Here is a 19,124-nt window from a genome sequence, read left to right on the forward strand (position 1 = left end):
GGGTAATAATTAAAAACAGCAGTTATTCATTTTTAAGGTCTGACAGGAACATAACGTGTTTATTTCCACATCTCAGAATCAGCTTTTTTCAATTTACACGTGGAAGAAATAATAAAGTTTTTCAAATCTGTGCGCAATGTGTGAAAAGATGAAGGACGCGGGCAGAACTAGGCCCCTCACTGCAGAATGAGCAACACAAAGGAATTACCACTCATCAAGTAGGCCACATTTGCATGTTGCCACAAACTTCACCTGAAACAACGACCATATCACAAAGCAAGCACATCTCTATTAACTAAACTACACCCAATAAACAATGATCAGTAGATCACAAGTTTCCTGTGCAGAGCATACTCGTTACTTCACTGAAACTACATGTACACAAGGAAGACAGTTGCATTATTTTGAAAAGTCATTAAATTTAAAGCTAATGTGTCTGCCTTGAAATTATAATGACCTAAAAATCCTACAAATCAGTGATAGCCATCTTAAGTGATCACTCTGCAGCAAATGTTATTTTCAAATAGCTCCTTCCACAAATACAGACCACATAGTGTTTACAGATGCACATTAGTATCTATATAGTATTTCACTCCTCATACACCTCATACACTGTGTGAATGTGCGTAAGAACAGAAAGCATTAAACCTTTATCAGATTAACCATAATAGTGTTGTGCTGCAAACACACAAATTTGCAAATCTGTAAGTGCAGCATAGGAAACAAGGTTCGGTGGAGTGATTTGCAAAGCAGCTAAGAGATGTGCAGCAACTGCAGGTAGGTTAACGCAAATTCATGGCCTGCATGAAAGCTGAGCTCAATTACCCAAGTTTCTCTGAAACAATGTGTATGAATTACATTCGATGACAGGAAAGTCAACCTGCCACTAAGCAAAAACCTTATAATCATATAAAAAATAACTGTTTAAAGCTGTTAAAAACTGTTCTTACACTTGGGCAAAACTTTGTTTTAAATCAAATTGTTATAACAGGCAAACTGTTAGTTACACAAGTGAGAGTTCTCAGTTTAATAAAGACTGGGGTAAAAGAGGAAAGATTTTTTATAATCAGTTGAATTAAAACACAAGATCCAAGATTCAAGTTAAGATCCAACTTCTTTTGTCTTCTGTGTACTTCATTATTCATTTGTTTAATAAAATCCCTTGTTAGATCAAAACTGAATAAATAGATGCAGGGAAACGCAAAGCATCATGTGAGGATTAGACCTGTAACACTTTCTCATCAGGTTTGAGGCTCAGAAGAATCAGGAGCTTTGTTTACATGTCACTCACACCTCTAACCTCAGATGATCTGAGGCATGTAATCACTGAAAATACTTCCACGCTCAGCTCGCTCCATGTTCATTCCCTGTGCCTCTTCATATAGAAAAAAAGCTCAGACACAGTTATGGGTAACCTAGAAGCTAAAATTAGCTGCTAAGCTAACCCAGGATCATTAATGACCTGAGCTGCTGCCATCCATCTTCACAACAACATAGCAACAGTAGCCCTCCCCCCGACGCACACGGGTACACACACGCACACAGCATCATGGCATCGTGTCATGGTTGAATGTGCTTACATGACTGACTACACAGGCGTGCACGCAGACATTAACTGTCTTACTCACTCCCACACTGGCACTCCATGGCTCAATGTACTTACATGACTGACTACATGGACATACATGACTTACAACAGCCCGTTTTAGACACACACCACCACACACTCATTCGCACACGTGCGTGCACACACACACACACACACACACACACACACACACACACACACACGCATCTTCACGGTTCAATGTGCTTACAAGGATGACTACATGCGTAAAAAATGCAAGTTTTTTCTCTGTACACACCGTCTCCCACTGTCCTCACACAAACACACACACAGCCTCCAGTGACGTGCTGCAGTGTAGCAGCCTCTGCCTGTCCAGTAAAACCAACCAAACACAACTGAGGGAGGCTGCAATCACACGGCCTATGAATCAATAATACTGCCCCGCAAACAAGCAAAACACACACACACACACACACACACACACGCGCACATCTATCTCTCTGTCACGAATATAGACCACGGGTACTGCAGTCTCATCAATGCTCCTGCTTCCTTTCAAAGATGGAACAGTAGGCAAAACTGGTAAATGTGACAAACACTCAGGCTAGGCTAAGCGCTCTTTCACCACTGCTCATCTTCGTGAAAGGTTCGACATACAGTGGGGCAAAAAAGTATTTAGTCAGCCACCGATTGTGCAAGTTCCCCCACTTAAAATGATGACAGAGGTCAGTAATTTGCACCAGATGTACACTTCAACTGTGAGAGACAGAATGTGAAAAAAAAATCCATGAATTCACATGGTAGGATTTGTAAAGAATTTATTCGTAAATCAGGGTGGAAAATAAGTATTTGGTCACCTCAAACAAGGAAAATCCCTGGCTCTCACAGACCTGTAACGTCTTCTGTAAGAAGCTTTTCTGTCCCCCACTCGTTACCTGTATGAATGGCACCTGTTTGACCTCATCATCTGTATAAAAGACACCTGTCCACAGCCTCAACCAGTCAGACTCCAAACTCCGCCATGGCCAAGACCAAAGAGCTTTCAAAGGACACCAGGAAAAGAATTGTAGACCTGCACCAGACTGGGAAGAGTGAATCTACAATAGGCAAGCAGCTTGGTGTGAAAAAATCAACTGTGGGAGCAATCATCAGAAAATGGAAGACATACAAGACCACTGATAATCTCCCTCGATCTGGGGCTCCACGCAAGATCTCATCCCGTGGGGTCAAAATGATCATGAGAACGGTGAGCAAAGATCCCAGAACCACACGGGGGGACCTGGTGAATGACCTGCAGAGAGCTGGGACCAAAGTAACAAAGGTCACCATCAGTAACACACTACAACGGCAGGGAATCAAATCCCGCAGTGCCAGACGTGTTCTGCTGCTGAAGCCAGTGCATGTCCAGGCCCGTCTGAAGTTTGCCAGAGAGCACATGGATGATACAGCAGAGGATTGGGAGAATGTCATGTGGTCAGATGAAACCAAAGTAGAACTTTTTGGTATAAACTCAACTCGTCGTGTTTGGAGGAAGAAGAATACTGAGTTGCATCCCAAGAACACCATACCTACTGTGAAGCATGGGGGTGGAAACATCATGCTATGGGGCTGTTTTTCTGCCAAGGGGACAGGACGACTGATCCGTGTTAAGGACAGAATGAATGGGGCCAAGTATCGTGAGATTTTGAGCCAAAACCTCCTTCCATCAGTGAGAACTTTGAAGATGAAACGAGGCTGGGTCTTCCAACATGACAATGATCCAAAACACACCGCCCGGGCAACAAAGGAGTGGCTCCGTAAGAAGCATTTGAAAGTCCTGGAGTGGCCTAGCCAGTCTCCAGACCTCAACCCCATAGAAAATCTGTGGCGGGAGTTGAAAGTCTGTGTTGCTCGGCGACAGCCCCAAAACATCACTGCTCTTGAGAAGATCTGCATGGAGGAATGGGCCAAAATACCAGCTACTGTGTGTGCAAACCTGGTAAAGACCTATAGTAAACGTTTGACCTCTGTTATTGCCAACAAAGGTTATGTTACAAAGTATTGAGTTGTATTTTTGTTATTGACCAAATACTTATTTTCCACCCTGATTTACGAATAAATTCTTTACAAATCCTACCATGTGAATTCATGGATTTTTTTTTCACATTCTGTCTCTCACAGTTGAAGTGTACCTCTGGTGCAAATTACTGACCTCTGTCATCATTTTAAGTGGGGGAACTTGCACAATCGGTGGCTGACTAAATACTTTTTTGCCCCACTGTATGAACAATGTGGAAAAAGTTTTGGCAGTAAAATTAAAGATGCCTTTAAAAACAACGTGGAGATCAGGGTTCCGTCAACTCCTTGTTGACGTCATGATGCAGGTTAAACATAGCAACTATTCTAAGCATTGACTGCATCTAAAATGTTCGCACAGTATTGTTCAATAGTAGTTCAAAAATTATTTCAATCGTTCTCCAGCTCAGTCCATGCTAAACCGCTAGCCCCACCCATTCCTATCTTGTTTCCCCACCAGCTGGATGACCAGGTCGCAGTTGCAGCAATGCTGAATACCGTTAACTTGCCTCTCATCCCCAGAGACACTTCAAGTCCACTGTCGCAGATTGCAGCTGGTGACAGTAATGCCGGTGCAAGCTGCTGGGCCACTCTGACCTGAACCTACAGCAGGTGAAAACCTGTTCATGTGCTTCTGCAGAGCTAATCAAGGATACACAGCTGTGGAATTAAAGTCCATCTTAGATATGAGACCCAGTAGAGGGGGAGTTGACTATTACTTTGCCATTCATTTTCAAAAAACATATAGTGTTGTTTAAGTCAGTATGGTTTCATGTACAAACCTCACTGCACTATCACAAAAATCTGTGGGAAAACATGAATTTAGACTATCAGCACAGCACTGATACTATATTTCAAAAAGCGATATAATCAATAACACTGATCGATATATAATGCTAAAGATTCTAACAATGAAGATACTCGATCGAAATACAATTATTTTTACTAAAACGTGGACATGTAATTGGTTTGAAGAACTGGTTACAGGTGTATCCAGCTGCATTAAGATGAATATGGCTTCTGTCCACTGTTCGCATGCCCTTGAACTTAAAACTATACTAAAAGATTTTTGACTAATTTAACTTTGTAGTCTGGTGATGCCAGAGTGTGTAACTACACATCCCGTTTTAGGTTCAGTAGCATTTTGGTCTTCCTTACACACCCTAATGGAGTTTTAAGGCACTTGATTATATAAACTCTACCCACGCAGATTTTTTTTCTACATAGAAAACTTTATGCTTTAGCACATAAATGTATTTTATCTTTACACTTCTAAATAGGGAGAAATTCTAAATAACATCCATGTAAATAACTTCTATCAGCTAAAGTAATACAGGTTTGATGCCTTTACTATATCGAACGCAATAATGTTTATGTGTTTAGTTAGACCCCAAAGGTCTGATCTGAACCATGAAAAACTGTCATGTGTACAGTTTCTGTGAGAGTAGAAAAATGTGCTTTCAGCAAATGAAGAAACTTAGAAAAAGAATAAAGAAAGGAGACTCCACCAAAAAGCTAAAGGAAGGGAACTCCAGCTTAAAGGACAGCCACATTCTTGTTACTCCCTATAAAACTAAATAAATAAATAAAGATGGCAGGAGGATGGAGGGCTGCAGATGGATCTTTCAGCTGCTTGGGAAAGTAGAAAAATGATCAAAGTGACTGAATCTAGGCCTCACAGACAGAAAAGAATTCAGTCCTTTCTTTGCTTTACCTTGAAGTGCAGATATCACGGTTTCATACACTTGCTGATTCATGGATTGTGATGGTGAAAGAAAGAAAAAGAAAAAAGAAAAATCTTCAAAAGCTTCAGCATACAGAATAGTTCTCTTTAAATACACTTGTCAGATACAGAGGAACTAAAGCTGGAATGGTGCCATCACAAATACAAATTTTCTGTCCATTTATAGCAATGCATAGATTGATTCATACTGAAAGTAACCAGTTAAAGGAAGTTAAACATGCTTCATGCTGTTTTGTACTGCTTTTTAATTACTTCAGCTGGGGGCAGATTTTCTTCATTAAATCTAGCATTTGAGCTCTCTGCAAATTCTAAAAGCTAAAAAAAAAAAAAAGTAATTTTCCTAAAATGTGATAACTAAAAATGAAAATAGCTACAAAAGATGAATATAAATCAAACATTATTCTGGATAAACAACGTCCAGCATTATTTTAAACAGGGAAGATTTCCCAAACTATCCAGCATTACACCATCACCATAGAACTATCTGTCATGTCAATTAAACCCCTAACTGTTGCAAATACCCAGAAAATGACAAATTAAGTACAGTTAGCGCCATAGGATTTTGGACAATGAAACATTTATTGTAGCTTTACACTACCACAGTTATTTTAAAGCAAACTATCAATGTGTGACTGAGGTGTAGACTTTCAGCTTTAATGCCAGTTGTTTCACAATAATATTACATTAAGTGCTTTAGAATTACAGCCACACACAGTCCTCCATTTTTAATACTTAGATGAAAATATCTTGCAGTCAGCGATTTCCTAAAATCTAAAATGGTTTGGCTTTTTCAGTATGCTTTGGGTCATTACCCATTTGCTCTGTGAAGCACTGTTCAATCAGTTTGGCAGCATTTGGCTGAATCTGAGCAGAGTGTATAGTTTTTTAAATTACTATATATGTGCTACAGGGAGGTTTATATCTTTATTAGGTATGTGTGTTTTTCGAAGGGATGCAAATTCTATCATTTTTTCTGTAAAGCAAATTTACCTTGCCTATGGGTATAAATAAAGTTACCTTGAACCTTGTAAACTTCAAAATTCATACTGCTACCTCTATCAGCAGTCACATGAGAATTCTGGTTACAATACAATAGTATTCTCCATACTTTTCCCATCATTCTGATGCAAGTTCATCTTAATCTTTGTTCAGAGTTATTTCCAGAACTGGACAGCAGTTTTTAGATTATATGGTCTTCTTGCTGCTGAGTGTAACCAGTGATTTGCCGCTTGTCGTAAACCCTCTGTGTTTACATTCATGAAAGCGCCTCTTGATTTTAGACCTTGTCAAAGAAATGCCTACCTTGTCATGAGTGTTCTTGGCAGATGTTGTGAAAGAAGTTTTACTTAACCAAGGAAAAAATTTGTGCGATCATCCACTTTTGTTATCTTCAGTGGTCTAGGTCTAGGCTGCTGGGGGAGTCCCATGATGCAGTGAGTGCTTTTTCTTCAGTCAACTTTTTCACTCACTGTGTTTATACACCTCTCTGCATTGAATTATGAGCTATTATTAATCTCTGGCTCTCTTCAACACCTTGTCTTTGTCCTGTCTTCATCCACTTACCCCCAACCAGTCGCAGCAGATGACCACCCCTCCCTGAGCCTGGTTCTGCTGGAGGTTTCTTCCTGTTAAAAAGGGAGTTTATCTTTTCCACTGTCGCCAAAGCCTGCTTGTGTTTTCTCTGGGGGTTTTTTTTGTATTATTGTAGGGTCTTTACCTTACCTTACAGTAAAGTGCCTTACTGCTGTTGTGATTTGACAGTATATTAAAAAAAACTGAATTGGTCTACGAGGCCGATTTGTTGTTCCTGTGATGGTGAGTGACTTGTTTTTAAGTACGTACAACATTGTTGATTTGGCCAATCCTCAAGTTTTTTGGTTTTTTTTAAATCTGTCTGATCGGTAGTTCAAGTCCCAAGACTAATGATGGCATCCTCCAACTACATCAACATCTCTTTGACCTAATGCTGAGAATTTAAACAAATAGCTACCAAAAGCAAGTCAGCACTTGGAATCAATTAGTTTGTTATGGAATAATGAAGGAATAGGCTTCACTTGCCGATGAAACAACTCTCCCATCTTTCCAACTTTTGGCCCCCTGAAAATGGGAGACTATGTATAAAAAGGGCTGGAATTTCTAAACAGATTATGCAATACTTTTGTCAACCCCTTGAATTAAATCTGAAAGTGCGCACTTTAACCAGTCTAGACTGTTTAAAATCTATCTATTAAAATCTACAATGAAAGACACGGGGTTATGGTCCAAAAATCTACGGACCAAACTGTAGTTACACAGGATTTAGTAGCTGGCAAAACAGTCACCTCAAATGAGACATAAACACACAGAGTATTTTTTGTTGTTAAGAGAATTGTTACCAGCTGGACGAATCTGTTTTTAAAGACTTCAAAACATAAATTCGGGACTCCTACCATCTGTCCTGCTCCTACAAGCGATCTCTACCCACTACACAAAAAGATTTCCCTGCTATCTCTTTTTGAACAATCAACATTGTCTCACTTTTGTTATCATTTTTCCAACATCTTGCAGCAGCCTTGTACAAACATTTCCACACAGACATTAGTTTCCTCCACATCACCGTGCCGTGATGACATTATCACTGTGGTTTCAAGATGTGGCAGGGAGATAACCAGACAAGTTGATGGCCACTTGAAAGATGCCAGACACACCATCACTGCGACAGTGAAAATCTCATCACTTTTCTCATGTAAGCAAACTGATGTAAGCCTTAAGTAAGATTGCACACTGCCTAAAACAGAAACTAAATTATTTAAGGATGAAGCTCTTTCCCTTTCATACCAATTCTACTGCTGACATGTTTTGTTATCTTAACCGTGATTTAGTGTGCCAGTGTAGACAAGGAATTATTTGGCTGCACCCAAACATTCCCAAACAATATTACAGACCAAGCACAGATACTGTAACTTCACTTTACCTGATACTGATAAAGGCCCTCAGCCTTTTCATACCACTACAAATGATTATACATAAGTCAAATAAACAGACTAATTAACACAGCCACTGCACCACAACAACACCTGAATCAGAGAGTAAAAAGAGAAAACTTCTGTATCTCTGGAGTTAGCAGATAAGATGACCTTAAACTAGCTTAACCAAGACAAATCTGAGTTAACAAAGCTGTACTGTGTCCTGTGTGAGAGGACTCAGGTTGAGGACACAGTGTTAGAACACAAAATATGGTTATTTCCACAAGTTTCACTCAACACAAAATAATTTGGCACGGTATTATACTAGATTACCATACCAGGTAGAACAATTTCCACCAGAATGAATACATCAGAATTATTTGTACAGAAATGCATTTCTGGAAAGATGTTCAAGAAGAGCTTAAACAGATTTTAGATTAACTGCTCTATATATTAGGCATACATTCAATATAAGAGATGGAAAACTGATATAGCTGTTAAGAACTCTGCTCTTATTTTTTGTTTTAATAGCTTCTTGGATGAAACCAAAACTTCCTAGTAAAATACACTGGAGATATTGGCTAAAGGATAACCTTAATATGGAAAAAAGAAAGTCCTGCAAGACTACAGCTCAAAACAGATTTGTCAGGAAATAGTTAAGTGACACAAGAAATACAGGTCTTCAGCTATCTTCTGTATTTTTTTCCTCTTTGATTTCTTCTTATTGTTGTTTTTGTTTCTTTTCACGCAGGACTAAACTGGAAAAAAATTGTATCTGAAATTTTTTGTTATTTGTAAGACAGAAATGTTAGAACTGTGGAATTTTTGTGTTTATGTATTAATGTATAGATATATGCACATATTCTAATTTGTGCAGCATTATATGAATAAACATTAATGAAAAAAGTAAGGTTGGTTTTTTTGTTTGTTTTTTTAAGAGTCATTATCATAAAACTGTGTTACTTTCACATCCAAGCCAGTAGTGACTCACCAACCAGTGAAAGAAGACTGCTGCTGGCCGAAGTTTACCATCAATAGCAAGCTCATTTTGGCAGGAGAAAACAAGAAACGCTGGTGCATTCAAAATGAAAGATTGTTTACACAGTCAAAAACAATGAAAAAAGTCACCTTGAAGTTTCGGCATAAACTGCTTGAGGAATTTTCCTTACTTCACAAAAATGATTTTGAAAAAAAAAATATTTGTATTTTTTTCCTCAGTAATCATTATGTTTAACATTCTGTATGCCTGTAAAAATAAACATTTTCCATTAAATGAATTTCTTGCAAAAAAAAAAAAAAGCCAAAACTTATATGGAAGAATCTCCATAGATGTCAGTGTCACCAAGTCTCTATGCATTACAGCCACACTGAACTTAGGGAAAGTCTCTTCATGCTCACACACTGCCACCCTCAGAGCTGGAAATTTGACAGTACAAGTGCAAAGTTTGTCAGGTCAGCTATATTTGTACAAATGTGCCCTTTGTTGAACAGAAAGTTCAATATATGAGACTTCAGAGGTTGTTCAGAGTTTTTACTCTCATCATTTTCCACCAGTTTTTACCTATTACCAACTTTACCTAATCCTTAAAACTGAGGAAGATAAAAGCAGCAAATAATGATCATAATGACTGAAGGATCACGTTCTGCTGTTATGACAGTGCTGGCACCCTGTTACTGCAGTATGGTAGCCTCATATGCCCAGCTGAGAGACTGCTGTGTCGCCTCTCACTAACAAAAACTCTGACTCATCACTCTGCTCAGCTTGACTCGTGAATATTACAAAGCGCAGGCCAACATCTAAAAGCACCAGAGTAATACTAAAATACAGGACATTTCTACAACCGCATGAACAAGAGGGTTTGACACAAAATGGCAAAACAAGTTTTTCAGATGACTTAATGTAGAAGATGGAGCACAGAGTACTGAAGAATACGGATTCAACCTCAAAACCTGCGCTATCAGAGACTTTTTTTATCGATACAATCAATCAGTTTCACATTAAACAGACTCATCATATAACCTCATATTGCAAGTGACTCCAGAGCGAGCAATAACACAGTCATTGTGAATCAGATCTACTGACACATAATTTCCAGGACATTAAAGACAAGTTGTTGCAATGTAGGATTCTTTTCATTTTAACTGCTATATACACTGTACTTTTTGCCATGGTGTGAACCTTTAAGTGTAATCAAATAAAAAAAGTTGTCAAAAGGATGAAGAGGAACAGTGACTAAGGTTGCCAAAGAAAAGTTCAAAACACAGCCCTCTGGCCATTGATCTTCCGATTTGAGGGCAATCTGCTCTACCTGCTCAACCAGAGCTAACAAAGGCTCTGGTAATTAATAATCTATCTATTGGAGAATTGTGAATCAGAAATGCACAAATTAACTGTTTTGTTTTCCTGCAGTGTAAAATTGTTGCTACACGTCAATGCACTCTTTACACTGGAAATAATGATCTTGCTCACTACAATGATGAACTGTAGCAAGAGAGAAGTGTTGGGGTGAGTTCAGTACTTATATTGTTCAGAGACGACAGCATTTATCCTGTCAGCATTCTGTAAACCGGCAGCCTCCAACAATGCATGTCAACAGTAACAAACTTACCCTGGGAGATGTTAAGCGAGTTAAGTGAATAAATGTCAAAGATTTACATGATGAATCTACTCAAGAGTGTTTCCAAAATGACATTTATAATCATGTTTCATCCAGTATCAAAGCAGCTGTGTATAAAGGCTTTTATGAATGGCCTACTTTTCTTGTGTACATGGATGGTAATAACACAAACCTGCTGCTTGTCCTTCTTGAGTATTTTCATCTTCTATCCCTTCACAGCATCTGTTAACAGAAAAGATCATAAATCAAATTACTTCCAAAAAAGCACACACAAAGAAAACACTGCATATTGGCTTTAATCTTACATAATTGTAATCAAAGTAGAAAGCACTAAAATCTCCCAAAGAACTACACATGTATGTGTATTTAACTCTTATACAACTGTATATAAAAAGGCACAGTAAGTAGTGAGCACACCTTTATAAGAAGAAAATCTGAGACAAATGTTTTCTTGCAGCATCCTTCCAAGTTAATTACACTTGAGTCAGTCACTGAACTACTGCCTTACTAAAGGACACTTGCTTCAGTACAACAGTAAATAGAATAAGTTCTTTAACTGACTCTTCCCTTACAGTTTAAGTTGAAAGAAAAGAAAAAAAATGTTACACCTAAAAACTATATGGACTGTATGAATTTTATGTATCGACTGCTTTGGTATTGCTTGATAAAGTGCAGTTTTATCTGAGACTAAGTTAATATTGTCTCAGTTTAAGCAGAAATTTTTACAGAGAAGCTCCATAAACTTCATGTTATACTCCACCCACACTCTCACACACACACACAGTAAGAGAAGCCCCAACAAGACAAAGGTTTGTTCTGTACATTAAAACAGTGTGCAAAGCAGGGGATGAAAATGTTTCACTGTACCTGTCTTAGTGATGACAAAACCTAATTATTTTACTAAAAGGTCAAGTAAGGTTGACAACATTTCTGTACCGTGTTGTACTTACAAGATGTTAAAGACAGAAGTGTTTAATAATTCAATAGATCACCCACAAATTAGAGCAAGGCGATATGACCAAAAATATTTATCACGATATAGATTTGAAAATTTGCGATAACAATATAACTGCGAATAATTGACACTAGACAAAATACTTTACAACTCCACAATTTTATTAGTGCAAAAAAAACCATCAATGTATTTTCACTTAAACAAGCAGCTGTTTTTGCATTAAAGTTATATAAAAATGTAACTGTACAAATGCAAATTCCTTGCTGACAGTTTAACCAAAAGGCATTTCCAGTGGAAATTGGCCGACATATCCTCAGCATAACCAAGTATAATATCCACAAAACTTAAAAAGAGGTTATACACACGCAATACGGTAATATTATGTTGAAGCACCGTACGTATCACTCCGCGAGGCGCCTGCCTAATGCCGTAATGCTCCGACAATCCATCAAGCGGTGCGGGTTCGTAGCTTAGCAAAGTCGTATTAAAACATTTGACAGATTTTCGAGCGCCGTGTACGACATAAAATCGTTTTGAAGTCAGTAAACACAACCAGAATTCAAACATAAGGCACACGGGATTATAAGGGGCACTGTCGATTTTCAGAAAAATCAAATTATTGATTTTAAGTGTGGTGTATTTTCCAAAAAACACGGTAATAACGACGGTCCGCTAGCATGCTCTACCAAAGATAGTGCTTTTTTGTGTATCTGACGGACGAAAACTAAACCAGTTCCACACCACTGAAGTTGCAGCATTTTTACAAACCAATTCTGGTTCATCCATTTCACTCAACAATCCGCTTTCGCCCTTGTCATTCTCCGTCGCTGCCGTGCCTTTTTCGCCATGTGCGTATGAAAACAAAGGCACTGCGCATGCGCGTTTTACCCATATTCTATTGCGATATTTCATTTTCTTGTCATTGCCCAACATTATACCGGTATTACCGTGAACGGTATGATATGGCCCCGCCCTACCACAAAGTATAAAATCTTGATTATTTTCTCATGATTGTCTCGTGTATTTTTATTCTTTTAACATACATGGCAGAGCACAGAGGCAAGTGTTTTAAATCTGCCTTATGTTCATTAATTGTATGGTACAATACAATATTATTATATTTAGCCAGAATAGAGTTTCGTTTGTGATTCACATTTGAAATGGCACATTTTGAATGACCTTTATTGACTGCACTCCCATAATCAGGAGTGTCAAGATAGCATATATGGCTATATGATGCATTATATGTCTGCTGTAATATTATATGACTGTGAATCACATTTTCAACAACACAGGGAACAAAAGATGATAGAAACGCTGCAGAACAGAAGTTGGAGAGTAACATTGTGTGCTCCCAGCTTTCACTGAGACTCAGAGCCTGCACTCACAAAGTGCAGAAATGATAGTATGAAGTCATTTCAGAATAACTTGAACAGATCATTTTCAGGCCACTGTGCACTACTTCTGTCTCCGTTTCTACAAACCTGTGCAGCAGCATTGCCTCGGGGGTTTGTGTATAGCAAAGAAGTGGAGGTGGACAGGACCAAAGATAATACAACTTATTCAACACCTTGCCTTTGAAAAAGCATCACTGCAACTCATTCAAAATCCCCACGAGTACACCTGCATATCTTTTGAGTAGTTTTATTTTGTTGAAAATCTGCAGTTTGTCCGTGTAGCATGTTAAACAGAAGCCTCTGTCCACTTCATTAAACACACTTGATTCTAAGGAAATACTGTGCTGGGACTGCAACATTTTATTAACAAATGGTTAACATGCTGACTGGTATCTTCATTATGAGGGCACCAAAATAATTAAAGTTCAAATAACATCATAGGCAGTAAAGGTTTGTAACCGGATACAACTGAGATATTGACTTTGCACATTAAGTCACAACAAACACAAGGATATCCATGATCACCAGTCATGATGTGTGACACAGCAAACAGGCTACCTAAAAGCTTTAATATCCAGCTGTTCTAGCATTACATGAATGGACAATGTCAACATTACCAGATAATTTTGGTATCCAATTCTCTATCTGGATGTTTCTATATCGTCATCCTTTCAACATCTATTTTCCTCATAAGTACAAGCTTGTTTGCGGCAAACCAATTCTGAGTGACTCACTCTTAGGTCTGCCTGAGCCAATGTGCTCTTTGCAATTGCAGGAACGTAAGACCCTTTTCATCATCAGAGAAAGCATAACTCATCAGTACTGTAGTCCACTTTAAAGCTGTCCTCATTTTAAAAGGACAGATTACACATACATAATAATATATGTATATCACGAGGCAGAATTTTAAATCATCTAAGTTTCTATTGCTTATGCTAGAACATCAAACCAACTGCAGCATCATAACCACCAATGTGGGGGAGGGAAAAAAACTTGCTGCATGCAACAGATAGGAAGAATAACTACAATCAACTTAACAGTAATGACAATTTAGATTTATTTAACATTTAAAGACACAAATGTTTATCTGCAAGCCTGAACGAGCTGTACACCTTAAAGCCAACCAGGACACAGTGGCTTAAAATTTGTATTCTACGCAGAACCATTAGATGTCAAAAGCAAGAGGCAATAAAAGCAAGAGGCAATAAAAACTGATCAACTAAACGCATACGTAAAATAAAAGAAGTTCAATTTTTTCCTTTTTAAATCCCTCAGGGTTCAGGAAATCAGACTGAACATCTACTGATTATATACCTCATTTTAACAGGTGCAAACTCTGCAAACAACTGCAAACAGTTGTGGGGCAACTATGAATCTGTCAGTCTTCCAATACAAATCCACAACTACATTATACAGCCCACAGTGAAATCACTAAATTATAATTAGTCAATTGGATGTCCCCGGTTGTATGACAAATCGGTCAGACAAGCTCTTACCTTACTAGCTTAAAGCCAAAAATTTTAAGTTATTATAAAAATTAGTGAACAGAATTACCCAATAAACTAAAAGGTTTAGTGTTACAGTTATACTAGAGATTGAATATGACTTAAGGCTTCACCACTATGCTAATATAGCACAAAAAAAGGAAATAAATATGAAAAAAAAAAAATGAGCCAGCTGACTAGGCAGAATTGGACTCAAATTATTGTGGGATACATGTTTTGTTTTGTTTTTTTCCACACTCTGTTGAGATTTACATTCTCCAAGTTACATTGATATTTTTCCAAGCACTCATAGACTAATACAACCTGGATGGTCTGCACCCTGCTGAAAGCCATAGTTTTAAATAGATAATTTTCAACAGCACAAACTGTAAAGGGATCCAGTTTAATGATTCAAAGTAGTGAAATGAGGCCTAACAGACACAGGCCCCAGGTACCTGTGTCTGGACACCTATCAATCAAAGCAGTCATACCCCTAATAGTAATAGTAATAATAATAATAATAATAATAATAGGAAAAGGAGGAGGAGGAGGAGGAGGAGGAAGAATTTTGACAGATGAAAATCCACATTTCATGTGGACAAATCTTAATTCTGTTTTGGTCAGCTGCTACAAAAGACAGATCTGATGCTTTCAAATTAGGGAACAACAGAAATCTGCACTGGATCCCCAGTTGCTCGTTGTGAAAAAAAGTGAAGCATGGCCTTAATGCAACTTCATTTCATTTATAGATAACATCAGAATTCTCCTCAGTTCATTCACCTCTGAGCACAACAATGATAAATGCATTTTTGCGATATGCAAACACAGTAGTAAAACCTGGTTTAAATGGAAACTGCCAGTCCTCTACATCAACATAACCATAAAACTAAACAGGAGCACAGTACACTTGGGTGTCCAACTCAAAAAAGGTGTACACAGCACCAGTGCAATAGAAATGACTCAAAGAAAAGAAAACGATTACCTTGTGCCTCATGTTACAGTATACAGTTCCTTCCATTCAAGTCTTTCAGTGGAAGAGCAGAGTATGCTGATTTCTCTACGATATCTCCTAAACACATTTTTTCCACATACCTGAATCAGTTTGTTTTGTTTTTTAAAGAAAAGAAAGAATGATGGCCAAGAAGGACAGAAAACAAACAACTGATGTAGTGATTTACAACAGCTGAGTTATGAGGAATATTGCTGATTTTAAATTAATAGCATTTTAATCCAGGTAAGATGTTTGTTCCTAGATTTCTTTTCTGGCGACGGACCAGATTAACAGGAGAAAGGAAAAAAAAGGTCAGTTAAAGACTGAAGGTGCCAATAGACGTTTGGACTAACTTAAAAGATCATCAGTGCAGTGAATGCCTTTTTCTCAGCTACTCAATTATGATTTCATTCTTTTAACATCCTATTGCCTTTTGCTGGAAAGAAAAAAGCAGATTTAGTACAGGTGATATCAATTGCCTGGAACCAGCTCCACTGTGCTTTTCAGAAAGAGCAGGTGCTCCTCATATTTTGAACACAGTGTACATGACATTCAGCAAAATCCACCTTTTGCTGCTTAACACTCTGATGATAAAATGGCATCTGTGGTGCACTACTCTGCAGCAGCAGAAACAGTCAGGTACTCCCACCACCTGCCTCACTGTACCATTAAGGATAACTGCAGTATCTGCAGAAGAAGTTCAGACTCCCCACTGTTTTAAAAGTGGGGAGTCTGAACTTCCCACTTTCATAATCCTTAAAACAACACATCATATTTTCTGCTAATTAGATGGTTAGATTGCAAGTGAAGAAGACAGTCTGTGATTATTGAGGCACTTAATTTTTGCAGTGCACCTGTCATAAAGATCAGTACAGCATATAATGCAAAGTAAAAGAAATGTTAGTTTTGGATGCCCCTTACAGATATGCTACATGTAGCTATTAATAAAGATATCTATGGTGTTTTAAAATGCCCTTCACACATTGGAAGACTGGACATCCAAGGATCCAAATATCTGGATATGTTTGACAAATAGGCCTGAAACCTCAAGGTTTCTAATTTATTATAAGCATTTTTGCTTGAAAAATGACAACCAATTACTTTTTTGTCAGCTGATAACAAAAATAAAAAAAATACAGCAAGTCTACAGCTGTCACATTACCACCAATGCTGATGGACTGAAATACAGAAGAAACACATCAATAAACGTGACTCAAACATCCCAATAATCCTTAGAGTTCCCCAAAGCACTTGCCTGAGACACTAACACTGGAGTAAGCAGACAGTGAAACCTGAAATGTAGGGCTTGTGTGATGCGTTATGTCTGTCACGTGGGAAGACAGGTCACAAGGGGGCATGGACTGAGTGAACACAGGGAAAGTGAAGCAGTATGAAAACAGGAAAATACAGCATACCTCATGACTTCCTCTCTCATTGCTATAAATGACAATATTTGCATATATAAGCAGTTTCGGTAAAATAATAAAAATATAAACTAGCACTCAAATGCATTGTATATTTGCAGTTAACTTAAAAGACCAATGTCAAGAGTTTAATTTTCCTCCACTTTAGCAGCTTGATGATCCAGGTGAGATTACATTATCTCCTGCACACAGTCCATAGTATAGATATGACTTAAGTGTGTCGACAGCACACGTCTCTGCCACATGGGACTCAGTTATTTTTGGTGCGAAAAATCCTTTCTGTAAATACAAGTACTGCATTATACTGATAAAACTGCAAGTGTGTTGGCCTAAATCTAGTTTAATCTCGACTTGATGCAAAGTCAGGGTTTTTCTTAAATTTAATACACAAAAGCTGAAGCCACTCAGTGTGTAAGCTGTTGTGTTTTTTAGATTTATCACTGACTAGTTTTCTTTTTGCTTTCATTTTTTCCTCAAATTTACTGACATATTTAGGCTGACACATAATAACTGTGGATCCTGTTGAAACATTTCAAATTGTTCCCTAACAAATGTTGTAATTCATGTTATTCCTGATAGATTTCAACGTGCTCCTTCTGTGCCCAGTGCTGTGTAACGCTCCTAATTTTATAATTGCCTACACAGTCTCCACAACTCTTTAGGAGAAAAGAAAGAAAAAAGGTTAAAAAGAAAAACTATTTAAAAGGCAAAATAGGCCATTGAAATACTGATTTACACAGGACTTATCCTGAGATCTGTTTCTTGTGGAGTGTGGTGGGTAATTTGCTGTAGAATTTTTACTTTGTAAACTGCAGACATGGCAGAGTTGCAAAAGACAAATGACCACAAATGACCTCTGCAATTATTACAACTTACCAGAGGTCCCCAGGTCATCCTAGTTCCATGATATTAGTGCTAATGATTATGACTTAAAAAAAAAAAAAGGGGGGGGGGGGGGGGGATGTAGAATGTATACCCATTTGTCTCACCAATGGACAAATACCTTCAACTATCAAAATGGTAAATTAATATGCATCTAACACCTTTAAGTGCTGATATGAACCATATGCAAATGTGTCTGCTGGGTAGGGCTGCTCGATTATGGCAAAAATGATAATCACGATTATTTTCACTGAAATTGAGATCTTGATTATTTGACGATATTTATTTAACCCTTTAAGACCTACCATAGAACCAAGTCCGCCAGAGCTTATATTATTTTTTTTTACACGTTGTAGTGCCATTTGTGGGAGCATTTCAAGTTGCTATACATCAATACAACTGTTATAGCCCATATTTTAATAATGTGTATGCATTAAGTCCATAGTAACTACATTAATTGCAAAAAAGTGCAATAAACTACAAAAAAATTAAAAATCGTTTTTGTTTTTTTTACATATATATTTCTACTTGTAGAAATTTAAGAGGCTTATCCCTCAAAACTTTAAATACAAAAAAGTTGTAAAAAATAGTTTACAACAACAGGAAATTTATTTTAAGTGTCTTCATAGTTTTATTTTGGAGATACAGCAATTTTTATATATTGCAGGAAAAACAAAAAACAATCCTATGATGCAAATTTGCAAAGAAAACAGCATGTGCATCAAAATAAACTATTTCCAGCAGTGCAATTCGAGTTCTAAGCATCCCAGAAACTATTCAGAAAAGTCAAACATGACTTATAAAAACACCAATATAGGCTTTTAAGGCCTACAAGTAAAAAACTACATTTTCCGCGAAAATGGCGTCACTTCCGGTTTCGGCCAGGAAATGGCGGACATGCGATAGTTCACGTTGATGTCTTTTTCAATATGGGAAGTGTTAGGAACAGCTGATCAGATCAGCAAAGCGTGTTTTTGGAATATTATGTTTTTGTTCCTGCAAGCGCTTTTTATGCAATTTTTCCAAAGCTTTATATGGAAGGAAACCGTGACCTAGGACAAG

General features: G+C 37.7%; 1 protein-coding gene across 4 annotated transcripts in view; it reads right to left on the reverse strand.

Annotated features, from left to right (window-relative positions):
- Positions 1 to 19,124, reverse strand: part of chd6 (chromodomain helicase DNA binding protein 6) — a 94,800-nt gene that overhangs the window by 62,253 nt on the left and 13,423 nt on the right. For all 4 annotated transcript variants that reach the window (XM_006782990.3, XM_006782992.3, XM_006782991.3 and 1 more), the window contains exon 2: positions 11,102 to 11,151. In XM_006782990.3, the coding sequence (XP_006783053.2) occupies positions 11,102 to 11,131 (30 nt within the window). In that variant the 5' untranslated portion in view covers positions 11,132 to 11,151. The remainder of the gene's footprint in view (positions 1 to 11,101; positions 11,152 to 19,124) is intronic.

Source organism: Neolamprologus brichardi, chromosome 5 (genome assembly GCF_056152115.1).
Source record: "Neolamprologus brichardi isolate AB-2024 chromosome 5, ASM5615211v1, whole genome shotgun sequence".
NCBI lineage: Eukaryota > Metazoa > Chordata > Actinopteri > Cichliformes > Cichlidae > Neolamprologus > Neolamprologus brichardi.